Source organism: Typha angustifolia, chromosome 9 (assembly GCF_048772165.1).
Source record: "Typha angustifolia cultivar Huaian chromosome 9, ASM4877216v1, whole genome shotgun sequence".
Taxonomy (NCBI): Eukaryota; Viridiplantae; Streptophyta; class Magnoliopsida; order Poales; family Typhaceae; genus Typha; species Typha angustifolia.
The window spans coordinates 4,432,422-4,458,488 of NC_133247.1; the positions used below are offsets into that span (position 1 = coordinate 4,432,422).

At 35.7% G+C, this 26,067-nt stretch overlaps 2 protein-coding genes across 5 annotated transcripts; one reads left to right on the top strand and one right to left on the bottom strand.

Annotated features, from left to right (window-relative positions):
* The first annotated feature begins 211 nt into the window (after positions 1 to 211).
* LOC140767767 (vacuolar protein sorting-associated protein 2 homolog 3) lies at positions 212 to 6,342 on the top strand. Its single transcript, XM_073107803.1, has 11 exons — positions 212 to 389; positions 680 to 724; positions 1,190 to 1,224; positions 3,063 to 3,113; positions 3,210 to 3,314; positions 3,403 to 3,474; positions 3,657 to 3,728; positions 3,956 to 4,036; positions 4,147 to 4,182; positions 4,281 to 4,336; positions 6,056 to 6,342. Exons 1-11 carry the CDS (start codon positions 356 to 358, stop codon positions 6,105 to 6,107), a joined length of 639 nt encoding a protein of 212 aa, XP_072963904.1. The 5' UTR covers positions 212 to 355; the 3' UTR covers positions 6,108 to 6,342.
* A 1,419-nt stretch (positions 6,343 to 7,761) lies between these two features.
* Positions 7,762 to 24,498, bottom strand: LOC140767489 (casein kinase 1-like). 4 transcript variants are annotated; one of them, XM_073107417.1, is made up of 14 exons: positions 23,737 to 24,498; positions 23,620 to 23,660; positions 22,885 to 22,954; positions 22,653 to 22,801; positions 22,405 to 22,500; positions 17,439 to 17,509; positions 11,076 to 11,137; positions 10,738 to 10,801; positions 10,561 to 10,645; positions 10,338 to 10,464; positions 10,117 to 10,190; positions 9,968 to 10,028; positions 9,751 to 9,887; positions 7,762 to 8,417 (listed from the first exon to the last, which is right to left on the bottom strand). In XM_073107417.1, exons 1-14 carry the CDS (start codon positions 23,810 to 23,812, stop codon positions 8,115 to 8,117), a joined length of 1,416 nt encoding a protein of 471 aa, XP_072963518.1. In that variant the 5' UTR covers positions 23,813 to 24,498; the 3' UTR covers positions 7,762 to 8,114. The 4 variants fall into 4 exon arrangements, with proteins under 4 accessions (XP_072963518.1, XP_072963517.1, XP_072963520.1 ...); XM_073107416.1 differs by having other exon boundaries at positions 9,968 to 10,031; XM_073107419.1 differs by lacking the exons at positions 10,338 to 10,464; positions 10,561 to 10,645; positions 10,738 to 10,801.
* Positions 24,499 to 26,067: the final 1,569 nt, after the last annotated feature.

A 26,067-nucleotide genomic window follows, 5' to 3' on the forward strand; every position in this document is an offset into this window, starting at 1 on the left:
ATCTAGGTCTGACCAAGTCCAACTAAGGGCCACCTAGTCAAATCCACTGTTTGCTGTTTTATATATACAGCTAATCCCGATCTAACGCAAACTTTCCAACCGCGTTAGTCCGCGCTCGTCGTGGCCCCATCAAGCCATCTCCCTCGCCGAGTAACGGCGTTAACTTCCACGCTCCGTCGTCTACTTATTCGGAGAGTTCTCACTTTATTCGACAAACAATATTTATCCGTGATGGATTTATTCTCCTACATATTATAATTCACATACGATTCGCATATATCGGTCTCTCCAAGACGTCTTCCTCGATCGATCGATCGATCGACCTTCTCGTCTCCGCTCTTCTCCTCGAGAAAAGATGAGTCTATTCTCCAAGAAACCAACCGCCAAAGGTACTTGATAGCTGAATTATGAGTTAATTCTATTAATTCTGAGGAATGATTCCTTTACGTTTATTATATTCTACTACTTGTGCCTCGATCGGCGGTAAAATTTTTAGGTTGTTCTGATCTGAATTTGGATTTCTCTTGACCATTGAGTTCTTAGGGGAGAGGTTTTCCGTCATCTTAGCTATTGAAGAGACTTTGCTCAATTTTATACTGTTGCATTTTTGGTGTATACGAATTAATTTTAGCTTGTGTTTATGCTTCCAAAATGACATTTTTGATTGGTTTGGCTGCAGAGGTACTTCGGTCTAGTAAGCGGGAGATGGCAAATGCTACAAGAGGTATGAGAGTAGCCAAATAGTGACACAACTGATCAAAAAGTGCTGGGGGATGAACTAGCATTTATTTGGTACAAAATAAGGAGTCCTTTCAGAACTGGATAAATAACAACTGAACAATGTTCTATGTACTGCTTATTTTATTTGAGCTGTCCCTTTTAATTACCTCTAAATTATTTAAGTAAACTAGATTTCCTTTTGTTCACCCTCTTGCCATAAGGCCCTTAACCAGTAAACCATCCAGAAGAATTTCTCATTCTGTGCACTAGCTTTTAGGTAAGGAAATAGCAGTGCTCGATGGTCTTCTATGATATTTCTCATTTTGATAACATACTTCTTCCTCACAAAAGACAGCCTAATAAAAATGCATTCTGTTCTTTTTTTGTTTTGTGTAATGATAATTCCATCAGTGAAGTTTAACTGCTAAGATATGTGGCTAACTGCCATCATTGGATTCATGTAACATAGGTGTCGAGAGGGAGATTGCAGCCTTGCAATTAGAGGTACGTAATGTCCTGAATTGCATTTCTTTGTTTCCAATTTATGTGTTTCTGATCCATGGGGCTAGTACATGTACTTTACTTGAGTTAAGATCCTCCTACTTTTCAGTAAATATGTGATAATTTGCTAGCATATGTCAACTATCTCGTGTTATTTCTTAGGATGACTTTAGACAGTGCATGACTTCACACTGTGGCCTAATCCTTCTTAGGATGATGATTGGAACTAAGTTCAAGTTGGTGCGTGGTTACGATGGGATGTCAATTTATTGTTCTGTTTGTTACCTTCTGATTCAAACAGAGAGAATATTATGATAGTTATCATACTTTAAGAAACATCATTATACATTTATAAGCTACAAACAGGTTCTAGATATCGTATTCTCTTATAAGTAATGGATTTCATATAGTGTTAGTTATCATGCATATTATTTTTTCTTTTGTCTTCCTTTATTCTCACTTTTGGGCCCCTACACCTGTAGGCCTCTTCACTAATATTATACCCTTATTTTATTTGCTTCCGTAATAAGGTGATTAGACAGATCTTTTAATAGCCATTATTAATCTCATAAGATGTGTCTATATTAGGTTTGTTCCCAGCACACTGTATGACATATCCAAATACCTCCTGGTCATATGTTTTTTAACTTTTGAGTACATCTTTTGATTAAGTATTCACTTTCTCTTTTCTTTCTTGTTCTGCCATACCGTTGGCTCTTCCTGTTGCACTTTTCTTCCTTTGAATTGGATCCTTTGTCCCTGAAGTAGAATACCTTACTGAAGTATAAATAAGTGTAGATTATCCCTGACAGGTCCCGTTCTTTTACCTTTTCCACATAGTGGACTGAGTATTCATAGCTTTATCCTGAAACCATTGAAGATCACGATGCATGATGCTTTTGTTTTTTTCCTGTCAATCATGATTTCGTAATAGAAGAAAGAATATGTTTCGGAAGATACCATTTAGAGTTCAAGCAGGAAATGAAGTTGTAAACTTTGCAATTATACATTGGATTTCCTAAACCTTCAGCATTGGGTGCTTAATAGATAACAATTTTTGCTGCTCTACCTAATGTGGCAGTCAATCAATTTTGGTGTACTCTATAAATATGATGGGTGCCTGTTAACAGAATACTGGTTTTCACAGAAATTTGATCCAAGTTGAAAGTTGTTCTTCTGAAAGATGAGCCTTATGCAAACGGTGGTTAACCTATGAAAATCTCTTAGTGGTGACCTACCCATCCATCTAATTATCTTCTTTCTGTAATGTAATTTAGTAACTTGAAGTCAGGTACTCGTTTCACATGGGCTATTATCTGCCTCATATGTTAAGAGACTACAACAATTTATGTCAAGAAAAAGTTACCGATCAGTTGCCTTACATCATTTTTCATGCTTTCGTAGAGTCTGATGTGGAAGCTTCCTGGATGAAATAAGTCATTTGCGTAGGAAGCTAGGTAGGGAAGAACGAACTGCAAATATTTATCATCTGACAGTTTGTTAGTTGATGACATCATTATTATCCAGGTGATTTCCAATATTAAGTTACTGATGTCCATTTGAACATCATTGTGTCTCAGCCATTCATTTTTCCCTTTTGAGTTAGGTGCTTATACTGGACATGACAATTGTTTTTCTTATATAAAGAAATGTTTTATTGGAAGTCAGATTACAGGATATGATGTCACCTTTTCAGCAAATTATTTCTCTTAATTTCTCACCAATCATGTGAAAGTAACATGCTCATCATGTGTAACTATAATGTGTTAGGGTTATCAACTTCTAGACGTCTAAAGAAAATCATTCTGCCACAATGTCTGATGCATCTTTACAAATGACAGGAAAAGAGGCTGCTTGCTGAGATAAAAAGAACTGCAAAAACTGGAAATCAGGTCTAACTTTGCTGTTCATTTCCAGCTTGGACCTTGAATATTATTGAGTGTAACTAAAAGACTTTTAAATCCTTGTGCTTACCGTTCTGTTTGCAGTCAGCAACTAAAATTTTAGCCCGTCAGCTTATCAGGTTAAGGCAACAAATTGCTAATTTGCAAGGTAGCAGAGCTCAGATGCGGGGTATAGCAACCCATACCCAGGCAAGCTGACAATATATTTTTAGTTTCTACACTTTTGGTGACATTTTACCTTATCTTACTCCAACTCGTATAATATGTGCTTTCTTAGGCCATGTATGCCAATACTTCAGTAGCTGCTGGCATGCAAGGTGCAAGTAAGGCCATGGGAGCTATGAATAAGGTATTGTAAACCCAACTCTGACAGACAGTTTAGTAGATACTCAATAGAAATTCTGCCACTTGAAAACAAATGATTTAGGGATGGATATTTTGAACTAATTGTTTGATGGCATCTCAAACCTTTTCATTTTTTCTAATATTTTTTCACATTTTATTGACCGGTAAATTTTAATTGACATGCAGCAAATGTCACCTGCAAAGCAAATAAAGGTTATGCAAGAATTTCAAAGGCAGTCAGCACAAATGGATATGACAGTAAGCTAACATAATCCATCAGTAGATCCAGAAGACAATTAATTTGATGATCATTTCCATACTTAATATCTTGCATTGCTTCCTAAACTTATGAAACATATTAAAAAGTTTCAATTTTCATCTCCTGTTTGTCATCCTCTGATATGCATTTCTTTTTCCAATTTATAACTGAGCACTTTCCCTGCTTGACATTGAAAGTTGAAATTTCTAGTCCTATATTTATACAGACTGAGATGATGTCAGACTCAATTGATGATGTTTTGGATAGTGATGAGGCTGAAGATGAGACTGAGGAGCTCACTAATCAGGTTTTCCCAGTTTCTATTTTTAAATCTGTTTAGAGAAAATATAGATCTTCTAAGAACATTATCAATTTTCACATAACCATGTTTTCATGGTTGTTTTAAATTCCTTTTAGGTGCTAGACGAAATTGGTGTCGACATTGCATCACAGGTTTGATTTTAAAATTTTTAGATAGAAATATTGTCACTGTCCCTCTCCTATGCATGCAATATTATAATTAACCTTTTCATGTTGAAACCTTTTTGTAGCTTTCTTCTGCTCCCAAAGGAAGAATTGCAGGGAAGAATGTGCAGATTGATGAAAGGTTTGAAAGCCCCAAAATTTGACCTCTATTATTATATTTTATTTTGCTACATATAGCTAGTTTATGGTTGAGCCTATGTTGGTACCACATTGTAACATGAATAAGGAATATGTTGCATTCTTAGGAGGATGACACTTCTTTGTTGCGCTGAAATTACTACTACTATAATTTACGATATCCTGATCATATCAATTCAAGGCTACATTTTGGAATCTTGTTCTATGGTAATTTACGATATCCTGATCATATCAATTCAAGGCTACATTTTGGAATCTTGTTCTATGGTCACCCCAATGATTGGTTATACCTACGCAAGAATAAGAGGAAAATTGGAATCCTGTCTTGATCGGTTGATATTCTTGCTTAAAGGCCTACGCAAGAATAAGAGGAAAATTGGAATCCTGTCTTGATCGGTTGATATTCTTGCTTAAAGGCCATGTGGCCTTGCTATCTTTAATCAGAAGTCTTATATCTTAAGGTTTTTAAACAATTCTTAATTACAAAGGTTCCCTTTAACTTTAGAATCTCGTAAGTTTGATCCATTGATTATTAATATTTGACATGTTCATGTTATTTACTTTTTTTGAGGGATTTAACTACATTGGAGCTAGGCCTAAAATATTTTACCACTGGTTGACTGCATGCTTAGACTTTGAATGGATGCTTCTTCCTTTATTGAGCACTGATACTGGTTATTCTAATAAAGGTGAAGCAATTTAGATACTTTTTTTTTTGTCATCGAGATTATGCACAGTGACAATTTGCTTACTTATGAAATAGATGAGTTACAATGAACTAATATTCAATTCCATTTATGGTTCAATCAAACTCATCAGGTTAAAATATCAAAATGAAGTTGTTTTAATCTAAGCCTCAACAGACTTAAGCTCAATGAGGGCCGTGAATGTTTTTATTTTTTAATGTTCTTTTTGATGGTTGAAGTCTAGACTTATGCCGGAGTGACATGTTTACAAGTGTTTGTATTGTTAAAACTATGGGTGCTTGTGCCGGTGGCGTACCGGCACGTGGCACGAGGGTGCCACACGGCACCCCTCCTAATAGCATCGCCACTCACCATCGACTTCGTCGCCAATCGCCGCCCACCGCTCGTCGTCGCTTCGTCGGGTGCCCTAGCCCGCCCGAGAGAGAAGAGAGATCGAGACAGAGAAATTGAGAGAGAGAGAGAGAGAGAGAGAGCTGGATCCGAACTCGTAACTTAAGTTTAACCCCTCTCTCCCTATCTCTCTCTCTCTCTCTCGATCTCTTTTCTCTCTCAAGCGGCCTAGGGCACCCGACGAAGCGACAGCGACAGCGAGCGGCGGGCGACGATAGGCGAGTGAAAGCGACGGCGACGGTGGCTGCAAAGACAAAGGTGAGTATCCCTTACCTCTTTCTCTCATTCTCTTACGGCACGGCCGATAGTTGGCACGGTCTGTACCTGTGGCACGTCCATTGTTGGTTAAAACAACTATTATTTAAAAAAGTATTTGATTCAAGCTAAATTTCAGATCTCTTTCATGCTTGGCTTAGGCAATTCATCTCCCTACCTGCGAATATTAGTTTATATTATTTATCACTTACATTAATTTAGTTTTCTTGTTGGCTCCTGTTCTTCTGTGGATGTTTTTGTGATTAAACCCAGGTTCTGCTGAAAGCCTGACATTTTTCTGTGATTTTATCATTCCACTTTATCACAGCCATGTTGTACTGTATTTGCAGTTCGGAGGTGGAAGAACTTGAGAAGAGGTTGGCTGCTCTGAAGTATCCATGACCTGAAACCCACTATTCATGCAGTTTCTCTTTTGCTTCACTATTCATGTGGTCTCTTTTTTGCATTCTATGGAACATTTTATCTGTCATGTTGATGTAAATAGAATCAGAACGATCATCTGATCGGCATTAATGGTTGATCGAATGTTACTGTTCTGGAACTACACAGTTACTTCTCAAGCTGCTAATGTTAAAGTGGCATCTGGAATAGTGCTACTCGATGCCATTGATGAGCAGCATGTTGTGTCTGGAGGTATGCTTAAGTGGGATTATGTTTATAACATTTGGTGCTTCTATAAGACGCAAAGATTTTAAGACTGAATTGTAAAGACATCAACTTTGAATTCTGACAAGCGAACTGTTTTACAAGTTTGGCTAGTCTTCCGACCTGAGAGATTTTACAGCTGTCTGCTAGCAAACTGTCTGATACAACATCACACACTTAACCGTACAACTAATATTAAGTTCTGCTACGTTTTCAGAAGAATCAGGAATTCAGGATGTAGCATTGTTACTTTTTCAACATATAGGCCACTTAAACAATTAGGTGTTGTTCCTTTCGTCACCTTCGTTGTATCTTCCTCTGTGCTTTTAATAAGAAAAGTAGTCTCTCCTCAGGCCTGTGAGCTTATGAAGCTTGCCCATAGAAGGTTATAACAGCTTAACTTGAATTAGTCAATTACTATGACCCTTTCCTAACTTATTCATCATTTCATTGTAATGTTTTATATATTCCTGCCGCATCCAATTGACCTGAAAGTGATGAAATATTTCTAGTTTAGCAATTTGAAAACGTGTGGTGCTTTTAATGGAGTAGATAAGGAAACTTGCACTTGAGTTAGGCCAAAATCCATTTCCCCATTGGGTTATCACATTTTTTCCTTGAGCAGGTATTAAGCAGGTTAATTAACTGCAAGCAGATAAATCCCCAGAGATTAGATTTTGAGTGGCTTACCCAACTTCCCAGTATAATAAGGGACACTTTGGTCTGATGTATTTGAATAAACTACGTCTGTAGACACCGAGTGTAATCTGAGGATGGGGTTGGTTTAAAAATACCACACCATAGTCTTCCCAGGTGCCAAAGTAGATCCATATGTTCTTCCTATCCAGTCAAATCTAGTTGGATGTCACGGCTCCACTCAAATCTTTGGTTACAAAGAAAGAGTTACAGATGCAGCATCTTTAATTACTAAGCTGCCTTTATTCCAACTATCCTGCTGGTTGAAACAACAAAGCTAGCTTTTACAACAACTATCCTGCCATACAAGGTTCTAACAGAACAAAGGAAATGGACGTCGAATAAAGGAGACCTGAAAAGTACCATCCAAGGATAACTATTTTTATGGTTGAGGTAAAATGTTTCATCCCAAGTAAACCCCAATCTGCACCAAGAGACAGTAGTTGAATGCAAATACTTCAGTTATCTTTGAAACTAACAAACAAGGATGCAAATTAATGCAGCTAAAAATAAGTAACCTCAACATCTCTTAATATGCGCTGAAAGCTTTGTTTTGCTTAACAGCACATGGATGATCTGCAGCATATTCGCAGTTGAGGTTTATTCAACTCACCAGATCAAAACAGGCAGATGGCCTGGAACATTTGGCTCTACATTCCAGGTGGAAAAAAGAAAATCCTGCATCAACATTTAAGAAAAATCTGATATGGAGAGTAATAATGGAAAATTTGTTTATTATTTAGAATATGATTCCATATAGACAATTATCTGCAAAAACATTCACATGTTGCAATAACAATGGGAAGGCCAAGGAGCCTCAGAATGAAACCACTCCATAAACTTGCCCTAATACCTCATCAGTGGCAACTACGAAGGCAAGGCTTCGACTGCAACAAGAAATTTACTAACTTAGCAGATCTTACCACCTTACCACCTTAAGGCAAAGAATTGTTATAGACGCACAAAGAATTTACTGGAAGAAAGCAAGATGTATACTGAGCTTCTCCAAAGAGCAGCAGCTAGTTGTTCATCATGGTGTTCCTTTCCTCACTTCCTCCTTTCAGCACTGATTGAAAGAAACTCAAAGCTTCGGAGAGTGGGGTCACCACGAGTGCCTCTTCCTGATGCATTCCTAGAAAGTGACGAAGGCCTGGACTCAATGCCCCCAGACTGATGTAGCCTTTGAGCAGTAGATGGCCGACTGCTGCTGCTGCTCGAAACCAATCGACTTGAGCGATTATGCTCACTAGGATCTGCAGAAGAACCTGGCCTGCTAGATGACATTACAGCCTTTTTTGATATGCTTCCGTTCCTAGAGGGGGATGGTCGCGTTCTCTCAGGATCAATGACCTAAAAATAAATAAAGAAAAAGGAATTTTAGTAATATAACAGATGGTAAGCAGTTTTCAGCAAAATACTTGGAAATACAATATTTAAGTTTTTGAAATAATACAATTAAGAAGATAACTTATACATCCTGTGAGGACTAAGTGTGATAGCAACCCCTAGTGTCATCTCTGACAATGTGGATGAGAACACAAACATCTTGTCCTCCAAGGCATCGGTGGAAGCATCGTGCGTTGGCATACAAGCAAGTTGGACATCAAGTAGAGATTATTTTTACATTGGGGCCATTGTTGTCATAGTTGGTTTGTTCCTTTAAATTGTTATAGTGATTACACTTATTCTGTGATCGTTACCCTTTATCTAACTTTCCAACAGAAAAACAAATTCTCCTAGCCTAGATTATAAGAAAGCCATGATTATATTTTTGCCCCAGAAACAGAATGAGATGGGAATAGTTTTAGATGTGCTTTTCCTGTTTTGCTACTATTATTTATCTTGACTACTCTATATGTTTGTGTAGTTGGTTTTGTTTTTATAATTCTTGGCCAAAAAATAATGACTTAATTCATTATAATTTGCACAATATAAATACCATCACAAATGGTCATCCCATATCAAAACATTTTCACTATCAACATTATCTAAGATATCACCAAATATATTACAGTCATGTTACAATGTTCAACCTGAATCTAAACCACAATATATTTATAAATCAGTGGGTGAGATATTTAAAACATAAGTGGTTGAGATATTTCAAAATTTTTATCCCAACTAAAACTTGAGATAAAGATAACCGGAACAAGGAAGTTTGTTTCGTTTTCCTATTCCAAAATCTTATCTTGGGTTTGCCATGATTTTTCCTTTTTCTAAATAAAAGGAGTTTATTCCAAATTAGTCCACATTCTCCTCAGCCAAACAGTCCCTTGAAGAGATTAGCAAAGGGATATAATCCTGCTTGTCCATCTCTCTCATATGTTGCATTTTTCTTGACAACAGAGCAGTTCACAATAGAAGATAATATTGAATCAGATTGCCCATGAATGCAAATTATTAAATTCTACTAACTAAAGACCAAAAATTTTAAGTTGAATTGAGCAATATTGCATCATTAGCTTACAATGGGCACAAATGGTTGAAACAAAATTAAAAGGAAAGCATGATATCATTCTAGACAATAACTTAAGAAAGTTGCTGCTTATTAAAGGGAAATAAGTGGGCAATGGTCCCTGCAGTACTAAAACTGCAATAAAATCCACTTAGCATCCAATATGGAGTGTAAGATGAGTAGATATGGCTACTTCACAATTGTAGGAAATTGTAACAGATTACTTACAACTTCTTTAGATGATACTAGTGAATCTTCTAATATTTTGTTCTTTGAATAATCTCCATGATGACCAGAACCTGAGGCGTTTCTTCTAGCAAATGCTTCGACAGCACCAGAGAACCTATCACGGATCTCCTGTCCCACTGCCAAAACAAAACCCAACTTAAGGTCCATTATTTTGGGTTACTCTCAGCAGGAAAATCACCACAAATACATAACAAACCTGATGTCCTTTCTGCCCTTTCTACAGATGGTCCAACACCTCCACTTGTTTTTCCATTAAGCTGCTGATGGAGGATTAATTACTATTCAGCACATGAGAGAACAGTAAGTCTTATAAAAAGAGGAGAAAAGCGAAGTATATTATTATACTCGAAGTCTTGTATTGGCACCAATCTGAGGATACTTCAGTACAGTCCAGTCAAATACATAATCAAATTGATACCCTGTAAAATATCTCTTTCAGAGCCATATACTCATAAAGCAACTTACATAAAGGAAAAAAAAGAAATCAAAGTGAATATCTAGGCTGAAAACCACAGCAAATGTTTGAAATAGATGCAAAACAGTCTTCAAACTTATCAGTTGCATACCTTCTCGAATAAATAAGTCACGGAAGAGTCTCTTCAAATAAGAGTAATCTGGCTTGTCCTCAAATCGCAAGGACCGACAGTAATGAAAATATGAAATAAATTCTGATGGATATGATTTGCATAGCACCTAAACAGAATATAATGGAATATACAGTAAACTCCCAATATAATATTTGAATCTAGTCATATTTATGCATAATACATGAAACCAATCATAAAGTACCTCAACAGGAGTAAGCATTTTCTTTTCACTAATTTTGTCATACTTCTGCTTTTTAGTGCCAGCTTTTAGACCCTGCCAAGGGAGGCTGAGCACAAAATCTAGGTAAATTAAGATGCATATATATATCAAAGTGGATAAGAAAAGAACATAAGTCCATAATTTAATCATAAATCTAACCATCCTCTTAAGAAATACATAAGCACATAACCAAGAGATTCCAGATCATCTCTCCTGCTTTGTTCTGTAAATTAAGAAAAAAATCAGGAGTAAGGGCATCAAGTATTAAAGGATTGGAAAATCCAACGCAGATGTCAGGTATCAACATATTTTTCAGTTTCTCCCCATTTGTTGAGATAAAATCAATCAACCAATCCTTATCCATCCACCTAATTAACATTCATGTTTGGGGGGGTTGGAGGGATCAGACATAAACTGAAAGAAGTTAAAGTAACCGGGTTTACCATAGCATAACTATAGAGGAGAAAAAGCTAGCATCATTAGAACATGACACTTACCTACTCCAAGGTGAGTATTAACACTGGCATACCGTGCTGTTCCTGTGAGATTTTTGTTCTCCCTGTACAACAGGAATCATCAAATTTTCTGGGAAGCCACCAAGAATACCAAAAATCCCAACTCAATTCCACTAATAAGAAAAGACATACAGACGTGTGTGTGAACAAACAAAAACTCATGCACATATAAATTGGCAAGGTTAAATATAAGTAACGCATAAAAAAGAGCAGGGGCCTGATAGAAGATTATTTGACAGCTAGGAGTTGAAAACCTATGGATGAAAAGCAAACGTCCAGGCACAAAGTCCAAAGCCAAGGTCATTTGAGAGAAAATATATGAAACAAATGTTTTAATAGCTTGGAAGTTGCAATAAATAAAGAGGTAGAGCATAGGGCCATCCATCTGGTTGACATTGCAGAACTCAAAGCCCAAGAGGTTAGCAGTCTCGAGAAACCTACATCAATATCTGCACTAATGAAACTAAATCAAAGATGATGTATAGTGTTACAGACTCATCTACAAACTTATTTATATTTCTTAAAGATATTTCTAATAACTGATGCATATAGGCGCAAAAGGTGCCGACAGCTGATGATCCCTCCAATAGGGATATGGTTTTGAGTTATACTTTTACATATTTTTCATTCTTGGTGTTAGGGTTATATTTATTTATTTATGGTATTTAGGGTTGTATTTACTTTTTACAGTTGTTTAAGATGCTTTTTGCTTATTGTCATTGTAAGTCCATATAAAGACGCATTCCAGTTAGGGGTAACAAAGAAATTTGAGATTTTTCTCCATTGTGAGTTTTGGTGTGAAACCATAGTCTGAGAGCCATGTGAAACCCCATTCCTACTTCTCTTGCTTTCTCCATCAACCACCTCCCTTAACATCCTACTAATCCCTTTTTATTTCACATCATTTTTGGTATTTAGAGTCGAAGATCCTAGTATGCGGACGTTTTGCCTCCTAGGTTGTACACTGCTCCACATCTTTTCTTTGCTCGACCAATCATACCATGAACTCTAGAATGTCACGAACTCCGCCGCACGATAAATTCAACAAGTTTCGAATCACACAAGGAGATCACCATCGTCGACAAATAAGAACTTATCATCACCACGGAACCTTAAAGTGACATTTAAGGACCATCAAAATAAGTTGTTTATGCATTATCCTTTAATCAATCATAGGTAAAAAAAAGAGAATGTTTGTTAAAAAAATCATATTTACTCTTTACCGTGAAATTCAAAATTTTGAAAATTGAAATTTCTAAATTCCCAACTAATTAGCCTTGTTTTCTCCTTATCGTACCTACCAATTTTCAAATTTTGACTTTTTTGTCCCCAAAACCAGCCCAATCACCCAAAACCATTAACACCCAACCCAACTCATTAAACTTAAGTCACCTTCATCAACCACATATTCTCTACCAACCCGATTTCTAAACCTAGCCCAATCTCCACTTCCTCCAACCTTCATCGAATGCCCCCTTCGATTGCTGCCTGCTTCCTAACCCCTAGTTGTCACGACCTTCCACCCTATGTGGGCACTGCCTTGCCATTGGTGCAATCATTGATCCAACGCCCTCAAACCCCTCTATCGCCAATGCTAACGCTTCATCACCGATGACCACTCCTTTCAACAACACAGTTACGACCAATGCCCATGATTGATGTCTCTTGGTCCAAAGTACTCGATGGCCCACGATTGTCATAGCCCCTATTCCCTTCACTTTGTTGCCAATCTCAAGCCGACTATGTCGACAAATCACGACACCGCCACCGATGCAGCCTTTGTAGTCGTTGCTACCGCCACCAATGCCCCCTATAGCAGCTCCCTATCGCCATTATCATCTATCCAAATAGAGATTAAAGTCATCGTCAGCGTTCTCTGCTAGTGAGGAGAAACCCAAAAAAAAAAAAAAAGCAAAGGGGAAATTTCAGTCCGCTTAATGAAATCTTGAGCATAAATCTAGTGGTCGGTCCGGTACATTTTTCAAATCCTGTTGTCCTGTTGCATCTCTAAATTCTTATCAACTCTAAATTGTCCATATATTTATGAGAGAGAGACTACATAAAGTACTTCGTAGGCTCTTAATCTTGATATTAGAAGAAGATCGGTGCCGAATAGGACATAAGTATTACATTGATTTTTGGAAAGAAAATTATAGGGTTTTACACTGACTAAATGCAAACTTTTGCTTAAAACTATTTTAATCATGGTATTAGTTCTACAAATCTCCTGATTAGAACATTCAAACTTTAGGAAAGCATTGTCAATTCATCCTGTGCTGAATCACCTCATAAACTTGCATTTCGCTAATCTCTTGTGAGCATTGACATCTTGAGAGTTCTTACTATCATTTATTTGTTTAAATTCCAACAGCATATATAAACATAGTCATTTCACATTAGTGTATGCCAACATATAGAGGTAAGACTTATTGTATAGGTGAATATAGTGAGTCAAATAGTAGCAGTATAGATCTTGAACTCATGAAGAAGCTTGATGATATTATAGGTTAGCTAGGGACCCTAACCCAACATGTTAAAGCTACTCAAGACACTTTAACCGAATACCAACATGTGACTAATAAGGGGCAAAATAAGATAATAAGACCCTACAATCATGCCCCTCCTCATAATGATTATCACTTTGAATCAAAATGTGATGAGTCTCCCATTCTTTTACAACGTCAATATGAGATCCTGATGAACGAGAGTTGCGAAGTAATAAGGATGATGCCCCTCTCAATATTTTTCCGATTGACTTAAGGACATGGATTGTTACTTTAAATGGTTGACATGTCCACAAAAAAAAAAAGGTTTGATGCCATGAAATTGATGGGGGCATGCTAAGTAATACTAGACGAATTTTGGAAAATCATCCATCAAGATTTGGACTGACATGAGGAATGAATTGAAACGTAACTATCTTTCACCCTCTTATTATCCTAGATTGTTAGACAAATGGAACCATCTTACTAAGGACGTAAGTTAGAAGTTACGTTGTGATTTTTGACGAATTGACGGTTCGGTGCAGCATAACTGAGACTAAAACTCCGATACAAATTCTGTCTGAATTTAGGGGTAGTCTACATGAAGATCTAAGACATGAGCTCTTTGCTCGTAGTGTTGATACCTTGGAAGAAAAATACAACTTAGTCTAAGATCTAGAAATCAGACTCACAAGCTCTCTACATGTCAAAACCAAAACAGATCTTCAAACCAATCCCACAATAGATCTACTCCTAGTGCTTCCTAATCCAAAGTAGACCACAAGGGTAAAGGTTTTGAGAGGAATTTCTCCAAGATTAGTCCGCATGTAAAATGCTACAAATGTCAAAACTATGAGTATGTAGCTACAAATTGTGCAAACCCATATAAAATTTGCTTAATTGAAAGAATTCAATGAACATGTTCTGATGTAGATGGAGAAGAAGAATTTTGATGAGGAAATGGAAAAAAAAACTATCTTAAGATGCCTGAGACACATGGAACCTATTAGATTGCATGTTGTTATATGCACTCTCTCTTAACCTAAGGTTAGCAATGAGTGGAGATGCAATTCCATCTTCACACTTTTACAAAAATAAAAACTACAAAGTGATTATGGATAGTGGAAGCTGCATAAATGTGGTATCTTCTACCGTCATTTCCAAAGTGAATCTCTATCCTAATCCCTACAAGCTTTTTATGGATCAACTTGACCACGTTGGAAATTAAAGTGCGATGTCTGGTCTTGATAGAATTCACCACTTACAAGGATTTAATCTGGTGCAATATTTTAGCCATGGATATGGGTCAAATTATCCTTAGAAGGACATAGATATTTGATGATGATGTCCATATCTATGATCATTCAAACATATATATATATATATGTTTGAACATATGGGTAAGAAGATTATGACTTTCCTCTCACAACCTAGGAATGACGGTGTTGAGAAGAAGCCTAATACTACCAAGCTTGTAAGTGAATCAACCCGATTAGTGCTAAGAGTACTTTTTGTTGCTTGAGAAGTCCCCGACAAACCTAATAAATCAATCCCTCTTGAGATCACTCTTGTTATTCAGGAATTCTCTGATGTTTTCCCTAAAGATCTCTTAGACAAATTAACCCCGATATAGGGCATTCAACATACTATTGGTTTAGTCCTGCACACATCCCTTCCCAACTTGCCATATTACAGACTCAACCCTACTAAGCATGTTGAGCTTATATGTTAAGTTGATGAGCTATTAAGGAAAGACTTTCTAAAAGAAAGTCTAAGCCTTGTGGGGTCCTCACATTACTAACGCCAAAGAAGGATTGATCATGGTATACATGGGTAGATAGTTGCGCTATTAACAGAATAAAGGTAAAATACAAGTTCTCATTCCCTGATTGGATGATATGTTGGATATGATGGCAGGAGTTACAATATTTTCAAAACTAGATTTAGAAAATGGCTATCACCAATTACCTGGTGACGAGTGGAAGATTGTCTCAATGGAAGGTTATACAAATGGTGACTATCTATTTAGATCTCAAGACTTATACATTCCTAATACCTCTTTTACAGGAATCTTTAATTTGGAAATTGCATACTGAAATCCTAGTAGGATATTTTGGGTACATCAAAACCATTGAAGCTACAAAACATCAATTTTACAAGCTAAATCTTAAGAGAGCTATTGTTAAACTTATTGGTCGATGTCATATCTGTCAACTTACTAAGCAACAAAAACCTATGGGATTGTATATGCTTTTGCCCATTCCTAACTGTTCTTGGCAGCACGGTAGTATAGATTTTCTACTTAGTATTCCGAAGACTATTTGAAAGCATAATTGCATCCTTGTGGTCGTAGATAGGTTTTCCAAGATGGCACATGTCATATAATATTCTCATACTTTTGGCATCTCTCAAGTTGTGATAATCTACTTTGCTGAAATTGTTAAGCTACATATGCTACCAAAAACCATTGTACGATAGAGATGTACAATTTACCAATCACTTTTCTAAAACCCTATGATATAAAATGTGAACCAAGGAGAGCAAAAATCGAGCTGTCAATGCTCTATCGCACAACCCGGCAACAGTTGAGTTTGCGTCCTTCTCCTCTCCCACCTTTTGAGGACCTGAGGCATGCAGGTACGGCCGACCAGGGTCATTTTGAAAAGTTCATAGTTGACCTAACATGACATCCGAAGCTTGAGGCGTGCGATAGGGTGATTTTGGACCTTAGGCGCATCCGCATGCCCGCGAACTTGGAGGCACACTACTAGCTATTGGAACACTTCCATGACACTCCAACAGTTGGCCACAAAAGGGTGTTAAGGACCTACAAGCGGCTTGCTCAAAGCTATACCTTGATGAGAATAAAGGTGGATGTAAAGCGCTACGTCAAGAAGTGTCAAATCTACTAACAAGCGAAAATGCTTATGTTCTACCAACAATTTTAAATTTTCTTCACAATTTCAATGAAAAAATTTGAGATTTATCTTTATTGTGAGTTTTTGTGTGAAACCATAGTTTGAAGGGAGAGGTGTGAAACTCGTTCCTACTTCTCTTCTTCCATCCACCACCTTCTCCAACATCCTAACAATCCTTTTTTTGTTTCACATCAATAACCCTACATCTTAACCAGTGCTCTTCTAATGTAGTGGTATCTGACTTGTTAAAGGAGAGATAGAGACTGACAGTGAACATCAACAAAGAAGAGAAAACAAGTACTATAGATAATTTAGATTCATCCAATAAAAAAAAAACTAGTTACAGTACAAAATATTTGGATCTTAGTTAGTAAGAGGGAACCAATAGATGCACTATGGTTAGTTCAATTCATCTCAGAAGAAGTGAAAAAATTAATGGCAATTGAGCAGTGAGTTCTGGCCAATTGAGCTGACTGAGTGTAAAGGTTCATCACTCTGTCAGCCACTTTTTTAAGCTAGCAACCCATGCATGTTCCACTTAGTTCAGATATATGGTTAACTTTCTTAAAATGAAAAAGTGCAGCAGCAAAATGCGTTCAACTTATTCAATCATACCCTCTCTGAGATATCAATTGTAAAGACAAAAAAGAAGAAACGAGAGTCCAAACACTTAATATGCAAATCAGTACTGCATCCAGAAACAAGAATTGGAAAACAGCACCTCAATTAGGCTCTTCTCCTGTTACAATAAGCAAAATACTGGCACATCTTCTGCTGTTATAAGTTTAGAGAAACAAAAAATGGCACATCTGAAAGCAGTAATAACTTGGCACAACCAGAAGTTGATCCAATTATAAAAATTAAAAATGGAAAAAGGATCTACGTGTATGAAAGCAATGAGAGACAAATCTCTCTCTGATACCAAACCTAACTTAATAATTCACCTGTAGGGTATGTGCTTATGAGTCTGTAGATCTCTATACTTCTTTGCCAAGCCATAATCAATGATGTAAACCTGCCATAATAGTAAATGTAAAACTAATAAGCTGCACCTTCATAATTAATTTCTAGCAACCTTATATAGTTAATGAGAATATTATCACTTGACAAGTACGGTAGGTAAACATATCAAAATTATTAAAATATTTCAACTATGAAATCAGGACCAATGCTGCAACACGATACTGGCTATTCTAGCACTTTCACATCCTCTTTGCTGCACAAAGTATGTGCTCTGAGTCAAATGTATATGTCCAAACTCATCACAATTGCTTTCAGCTAAACATCACATGCACGAGCGGTCAACAATAGTCGTGCTAGTTGGCATCGGCATGTGGAACATGCCACACTAGCACGGCTGCATGTACACCCATGCTGCCCGACATGAGTAGAGTATCTGGGGGGCAACACAATGTGTGCCACCCAAAACAGTTAAGGTCTAGTCTTGGCAGCCACTTTACCAAATAAAAAAAGTTGAAGTGAGAAGAAGAAAGAGGAGAAATAGATGATATTAAGTCAGAATTAAAGATTTTCTTTTCAAATCCCATCAAAAGATAAATTTTCCTTTCATTCTCTTAAGTATTTCCTTTGTTTTACACTTTAAAAACTAATTTAGGGTGTACGCTTTGTTTTGCTAGATCCGTCATTTGTAACAGTCTTTCTACATACATAGATCTAACATTTTAGTGTTAATTTATAAAAGTACTCTTTAAAAATGTAGGAATCAAAAAAAAATTTTGATTTCCACAAAATTTTGCCCTAAAATTTAAAAAAATCTATGATAAATATGTCAAATTTATTCAAATTTGGTCAAAATTAGCATATAAACAAGTTAAATTAATTCCATATGAGTCGATTTAAATCCAATTCTATATATTTTAGCTAAAATCTCAACATAATTAGAAATTATTGCTTTTCTACCTTGTATCTATATCTGTATCTATCCTAGTATCGATTGTTCCCGTGAATGTTCAATATACATATCCCGTCATATGAGAATTACAAAATTCAAATATACCTAAAGAGTATGTAAGATGACACAACAAGCATTACCATCAATAGATGAGTTTGAAAAATTATAACAAAATTTAATGGAATATTTAGTGAAATTTAATGGAATATTTAGTGTTATTTTTATGCCAGTGAATGAAATCTTTGATCCTCCTTGTTCTAAATTCAATTAGATCTTAGGTTTTAATTATTGAACTATTATCAAATTAATGAATATATTCAATCATATTAATTATTGCATCATGTTTCTACCTGACTATTACTATATCTTTAACAAAATAAGTCATTTATAATCAAGAAAAAAGAGGTTAGATCGGGGACTCTATATGTTAGGTTTTAAGTATTTTAATTACTTATTATAGATTGGAAAGTTAGTGGTAACTCAGCAAACCCAGTTTAGATCAGGGCCTTATTGTCAGCAAGGAACTTAGCATATCCAAACAAGTGGCCTATCTTCTTTTATTATCATTTGATTGATATAATGTAGTAGACTTAGCATTTATACTTACACATAATGTATTAGCATAAAGGTTGATATGACCGTCATTAGCATGATTTATGCGCATCTCTATTAGTATACTCATGTATGATAAAACATGTTACTTTATGATGATTATATTTTTTATTATACTTATTGTTTTATATAATATTATATCACTAGCACATGTGCACTACTATGAAGGGTGTAACTTTTACATCTATATAGTACCCAACACCTCTCCAACTAAGGTAAGAGACAAAAAAATATATATTGTATTATTATATAGTAGGACCCATGTGTAAAGTTCTAGCCTGTGGATCCTAGATAAGCAAACATGCCAGCCATTCCTTAAGCTTAGGGAGATTATACTGTCGGTTGGCAAAAGTCAAACCCTTTAGAGTATTCAAATCAGAGATCGAAAGGTAGGACAATTTGGACTTAGTAATACCCGATGACGCTAGGTGATGACATCTTTAGGGGGTGAGTTATGATTTCCGCGCATTCGGTGTAATGATGTTACTAAAGGCTCGAGTGGGTAAAATACCACTCTGGAAGAGCTAGAATTCTAACCTTGTGTCAGGACCTACGGGCCAAGGGACAGTCTTAGGTAGACAATTTCTATGGGGCGTAGGCCTCCCAAAAGGTAAGAGGCGTGCAAAGGTGGCGTGATGCTACCTTATGTTGGTAGACCTATGACTGAGGTTCTTACTCTACGGTGGAGGACAATTAGTCAGTTGCTTGTAGGGTAATGAGCAAAAGATTCTATTACTAGGGTCTACCCTCCTTTAAAGGCAATTATGTTAGACGAGTACGAATGATGGCCGTTGGGGGCCTCATAATAAAGATTCGGAGGATATGGGAAGGCCCTAGTGACAGGCATGTTAAGTAGTCATGAAAGGAGTGGAATAGAGGTAGCATACGTTGGGGATAGATTTGTTTGCATCAGAGTTATATTTTATTAATTTTATTTAGATACATGGTGACTTGTATTCTTTTTCATGGTATCAAAGTGTCCTAATCTCTAGCCACACTTGCATATATTGGATTTCTTTTCCTTCACCCTCACTGTTTACCTTCATAGAACAGACACGAACCCACTATGTCTTTTAATATATTAATACTAAGCATGTTATGAAATATGACTTACTATATTATTATTTGTGGCATTATTATTATTGTTGTTGTTATAAGCATGTTTAGTGAAATTGTCATTTTACATCATTGGACTTAAATTTATTTAAAATTATGTTCATGGGTTTCGAATTTATTTGGCATTTGAATGGATTTTACTTATCGAACTATGGTTGTTGGTTCACAAGATCCCTCTTATAATATTTCAGGTAATGATCAGTGTAGCGACCGAGCGAGATACATCGGGACCTTACCTCCATTTAAGATTTACCCATTTATCTTTTAGTTGTATAAGTCATTGTATTTTAAATCATCTATTATTCATTTTGATTGGAGACACATTAGTGGTGATATTTAGTCATTTTTGTTATTGTTGGATTATATATATTGGAGTTATATATCCATATTAAATCTTTTTATTGTGGACTTAGAAAAAATATTTGTTGAGGCTCTGTGTATCTCAAGCGTATTGAGGTACATGGCCAGTTATAATTTCGATCTCAGATTATGACATAAGTTATGGAGAAAAAAAGATTAACCCACCTAGATTGTGGAGGACAAATGGAGGCATGATATCCACCATAAAAAAGAGAATAGGGACGAGAATGGGAAAGGGATAAACGTTGAATCCTCCACAAAACATTATTTCTCAAACTTCTATATTTTTCCTCCTTTTTGGTAATCTCATCACTTCTATATACAGAGATAAGGAGTGTTACAAACTCCCTTTGAAGAGGATCAAACTAATGCACAACTAGTTTTGGACAAAAGTGAAAAGGAAACTTTCAAAGGATAGTCTGGTTGATCTACCTATTGGATAGTCATGATATTTAGATATGTTGTTCCACAAGAAGTAAGAAATCTAACACATCTAAGACCTCGACGTTTGGCCGGTTAGATAGAGAGATGTGGTTGAGACGGTGGTTGAAGGTCGGGAAGCACGAGATGGATAGGGTGGCGATAAGTTGTGATCAGCTATGGCTGTGGTTAAGCTTTGGGTGGTTGTGGCAGGTTAAAGGCAGTGAGTGCAATAGACGAAGGGGGAGGAGAGGGCCATTCTCAGGGACGAGAGGGGCAATCGGACAAGGAGGAAAGCCGAAGGTGGTGGTGGCCATGGCGAAAGGAAAACATGAAAGAAAGAAGAAAAGTTAAGGTTAGGGAGTCCAAATCCAATCAATCAATTCATGAATAATCCCTGAGAGTGCACACCACAAGAATTTAAAGGCGGCTACCATGACTCTGTTTGACTAACTCCCGGATGGACTCAATTACGAAACAGCAAACCGACTAACAATTAGCTAGACTCAGATGCAATTAACAAAATATCAGAGTCTAAAATGAAATGCAAGCTTATTAAATAAAAATAAACTGAATTAAGGTCCTAATTCAATCCAAACCGACCATAGGGTAGGTCCTCTCCTCTTGGGTTCGATCTTGGCTAGACCCTATTAAGGAGATTAAATGAAATCACAATTGATCTTATTTAGATCCTTTAAAGTAAGATTCTTTTAATTAATAATTAATCAAATTCTAATAAAATTTACCTCAAAACAAACTACGATCAAATTTCTTAGGTTTTTAGAAATTTTATTATATTCTCAAATCAAATATAGTTTTTAGATAAAAATACATTCGAAAAAAAAATGAAAATCTAATTTCCATCATTTTCTACATGGCATCCTTTCTCAAACTATAGCATCTTCCACTTGCATTATTTGTTGAGTTGTAATGATTAGACTTTCAAAATGCAGTGCTTTGTACTGTTAAAGTGTAAATATGATATATTTTCAGCAAGCTATTGTAGCTCAAAGAACTGTTCATATCACCTATCATCTGTTGAGTGCCTAAGTTCTATTCATAATAAAAGATTAAGGGATTAGCTTTGATATCTATTATCTGAACAAGACAAAGCCACAATGCATAAATAATGCATGATAAGAATTAAAATATGAGAAAAAAAAATTAGCTAATCTTCTCACATAAACATGATAAGCCATTTTTGAAAATTTAATGCAAGTTAAATCAGCAAATGTTAATGCTACATAAAAGAGCACTTTCTAAAAAGATGGTTGTAAGTCAAATACAAACAAAAGATGCTAAGAAGCATGGTTCAAGAGTAGAAATCTGTAGTTAGCCAACTTCACTTATGCTCCTACATAGTAATCTGCTATTCCAAATTGACGGAAAAACATACTCAAATGCGAATCAAATTGTGCTTCTCTAAGGAAAACAACCTTCACCTTATACACGTTAAACTGATAGGAAAAAGGTATAAAACAGTTGCAGACCTGATTTGCTTTACGACCTAAACCCATGAGGAAGTTGTCTGGCTTGATATCACGGTGAAGAAATCCCCTTGAGTGCATGTACTCTACTCGGTTAATCTATGAAATCAATCAAGAAAGAGGATTATCAAGTCCATTTAGTAGACATTATTCAGCACAGCACAGATAGAGATATATAAAAATACAATTTGAATGTGGTCTCGTACTCACTAAGTATGGGAGATTGGGGATAATAAGTATTATGTACTTACTAACTGGTCCGCAAGCATAAGTACTGTTTTCAGTGATAACTTCCGATTGCAGTAGTTAAACAAGTCCTCCAAACTTGGGCCAAGAAGATCAATGACCATGCAATTATACTCACCCTCCACGCCAAACCACTTCAGATGTGGAATTCCAGCTTCATTTAGCAAGCATAGAACAAATGAATCACCAAACTGACTATGTGAACAAAATAATCAAGTATACAAATTACTATCTTACTTCCTCCCTGTAGAAGCATATACAACTTTGACTCGTAGTGAAGCTGAGGATGTTTCGTTTTCACAGGTTCCTGGATAATAGTGAGGGAAGCATTTAAATATTTGATGCTAACAATTCACACGTAAAAGCAGACTAACTTGTTACCACTTATTAGACAATACAAACAAACATGCCAATGTCAACAAAATAACTTTCCCTGGTCTTCTCTGCTCAGCTTGCTATTTTCAAGGAAACACTTGAGTTACAGTTAGAAGAATATAAATAACATCTGAAGACTCAACTCTTAAAATCGTGTTGCTAAAAGATTAGTTCAAAAAGCAAGCAATTTTTTACATGATACATGCAATTCGACAAAGTAAAGATTAGAGATGACTATTGGCGCGTCCAATATGAGCAAGATGCAAACAATAAAATTCTTCCAATGTCAACTACAACCACCAATATTAAGGATTTTCATCCAAGTTTTGGAATACTTGTGTTCCTAGTTAACACAGATGATGTGTTCCCAAGCAAGTACAGGTACCAAAATCTTTGCAACATAAGGTTAATACTGTGAAAGAAAAATAGCCACTCTATCATCTAGAATATTCAATCTAGCACAATGAACAAAGCGACTTGCCCATCCACCTGCCCACTGAACCAAAAAACAAGCACAAAAAAAAAAAAACCAAAAAACAAGCAAAAAAAAAAAAAAAAAATCTAACAATCATACAGCATCAGTTTATCAGCACGTACCAACTTGACACCCACTTCCTCTCCACTTTGTATATTAACTCCTGAACCACAAAACATCAACAATTCTTTAGACAACCAACAAATAGAACACTAAACAAGATTCACAACTTGACATACCCAGATAAAGTTCTCCAAAAGATCCACTGCCAATCTTCCTCCCAAGCTTAAATTTCCCTCCAATGACGTGTTCCATGATAATCCAACAAAATTTAGAAGATCTAGCAAAGGCAAACTAAAAATTTCTGGACGGACACCAATATAGCAGCCAAGTTAGACAATGAACCACCAAGACTACCGAAAAATCAAACAAGAAACGCCTCTCTTCAACAGTCCATAACCGATCCACCTCATAACCCGAACCTTCAATCAGATCATCTCCTGCTATCCAGCAAAGAACCACAAATCCAGACCCCAACCGTCTCAGATCCTACCAACATTAGCACCGAATGAAATCCCCAACCCCGCATCCCAAGAATCGAAACCCACAATCCACACACGCCAAATTCCCTCAAGAACCTACGAATCAATCCACATTTCCCCGGAATCGAACCGCATTGCTCTGACCTGAACCGATCCGAATCTTGCACTCAAGAATCCCCATTCCGCAGTGCAATTTCAACCCTTGGAACTCCGAGTCCCGGATCGGAGCCATCCGATGTGATCAGAACCGACGAGAAGAAGGGAAGATCTTGAGGTCGAGCATAGCTATCGAAGCAGGCAGATTATTTCATTGGTGGAGGAGGAGAACAAACGGGAAGATTTGGAGAATATTTTTCTCCCCCCTCTTTTTCTCAGAGATTGTTTCGGGCGAGCGGGTTTGTCTTGTCGGACAAAAAGGAGAAGAGACGCGGAGGAAACGGAGGCGGAAAAGAAGGAATTCTCGATAGAAAGAAAAAAGAGGATATGGCAAAGGGCAAAATAATAAATAAAGGTAAAGAAGAGGGCTGATGTGACATATTCGTAGATAACTTTGAGTTTCTGACTAAACTAGCCCCGTTCCAAAATTATTTTACCGAAATGAATCACTCTTCCAACTTATTATCAAATAAAGTCTAGTTCACTGTAGCCTTAATAAAAATGTCAAAGCTAATGATTATATTTTCCTATGCAGAAATATTGCCTGGCACTAAAATGTTGAATCTAACTTAGTCTTTCAATAATTAAGGCAAAAACTGAATGATGATAAAAACACCGATCAGTTCAGCTTTGAACGGTTGTAATAGTTATTCCTAGAATATTTGATAATAACAAATAGAAATATGTATTCTAGAATTGATATTATTTCTAAAATAAATAAGACATTAATCTAATAACACATCTAAAGCTAAAAATAGGCACAAATTTTAGAGCTCAACAAACATTAGCAACAATACAAAACTTGACCCATGTACTATTTATGGTAATATAATTATTATTATTTATACGGGTTACTTGAACAAAAAGTCTATGGTTTTTATTTTTAGTAATCAAGCTCGGTTTTTATTTTTTTTTAAAGATGAGACAATATAAGAAAGAGAAGTCGCCTCGCACTCTTCTTTTCTACCTTCAATTTTTTGTTTCTTCTATCTTCTAATATTTTTTTTTTCTATATAAGTCTTTTTGATTGAAGATAGTAGTGAGATAATTAATTAGTTAAATAACTAAAATCATAACTTTGTATGATTTATTTTTATATAAATTGTAATTGTGAAGTGTGTAAGTTATGTTGTGTATAAGAAAGTTGTTAAAAAATAATATAAATTATTATATATTTGTGGAAGTTGTTAATATGTTTTATTCTTATTCTATCACTTAATTATTCTTTTTTTATATATAATTTTTAATGACTTTTTAATTAATAAAATAATTAATTAATTGGAGATAGTAGTGAGATAATTAAACTTAGTTCAATAATACTAAAGCATGTAAAACAACGAAAGTTATTATATATTTATTAAAGTTGTTAATCTAATTTTCTTATTCTTCTTTTTATCTTCAATCCATTAATCCTTTTTTTCTAATCATTTTTAGTTGATAAAGTAAAGATTAATTAGACATAGTGTTGAGATACCTAGAATTAGTTAAATAACCAAGAGCATAATTCTACATAATTATTATTTGTTTTCATATAAACTGTAATTGTGAAATATATGAATTATGTAGTGTATTAAAAAAAGTTGTTAAAAAATAATAAAATTAGTCATATATTTGTAAAAATTGTTAATATATTTTTTTCTTCTTCTATCAATTAATCATTTTTTTCTATATAAATTTTTCTAATCGTTCTTTAATTAATAAAGTAAAATATTAGTCGGATATACTAGTGCAATTATTATGATTAGTTAAATAACTAAAAATATGACTCTGTATTATTATACTTTTTCTATGTAAAATATAATGTTGAAAGTGTATAAATTCTAGAATGTATAGAAAAAATAACAATTATTATTATATTTACAAAAGTTGTTA

What these genes read in the sequence shown, in the direction of transcription:
- LOC140767767 (XM_073107803.1), top strand. Translation starts at nt 356, where the DNA reads ATGAGTCTATTCTCCAAGAAACCAACCGCCAAAG. An exon ending in TTGCAGCCTTGCAATTAGAG is followed by an intron (nt 1,225 to 3,062) that starts GTACGTAATGTC and finishes TACAAATGACAG; the next exon opens with GAAAAGAGGCTGCTTGCTGA. An exon ending in CTGCAAAAACTGGAAATCAG is followed by an intron (nt 3,114 to 3,209) that starts GTCTAACTTTGC and finishes TTCTGTTTGCAG; the next exon opens with TCAGCAACTAAAATTTTAGC.
- LOC140767489 (XM_073107416.1), bottom strand. Translation starts at nt 23,812, where the DNA reads ATGGAACACGTCATTGGAGGGAAATTTAAGCTTGGGAGGAAGATTGGC. An exon ending in TATGCTTCTACAGGGAGGAA is followed by an intron (nt 22,802 to 22,884) that starts GTAAGATAGTAA and finishes TGCTAAATGAAG; the next exon opens with CTGGAATTCCACATCTGAAG. An exon ending in ATGTATTTCTTAAGAGGATG is followed by an intron (nt 10,646 to 10,737) that starts GTTAGATTTATG and finishes TTTTGTGCTCAG; the next exon opens with CCTCCCTTGGCAGGGTCTAA.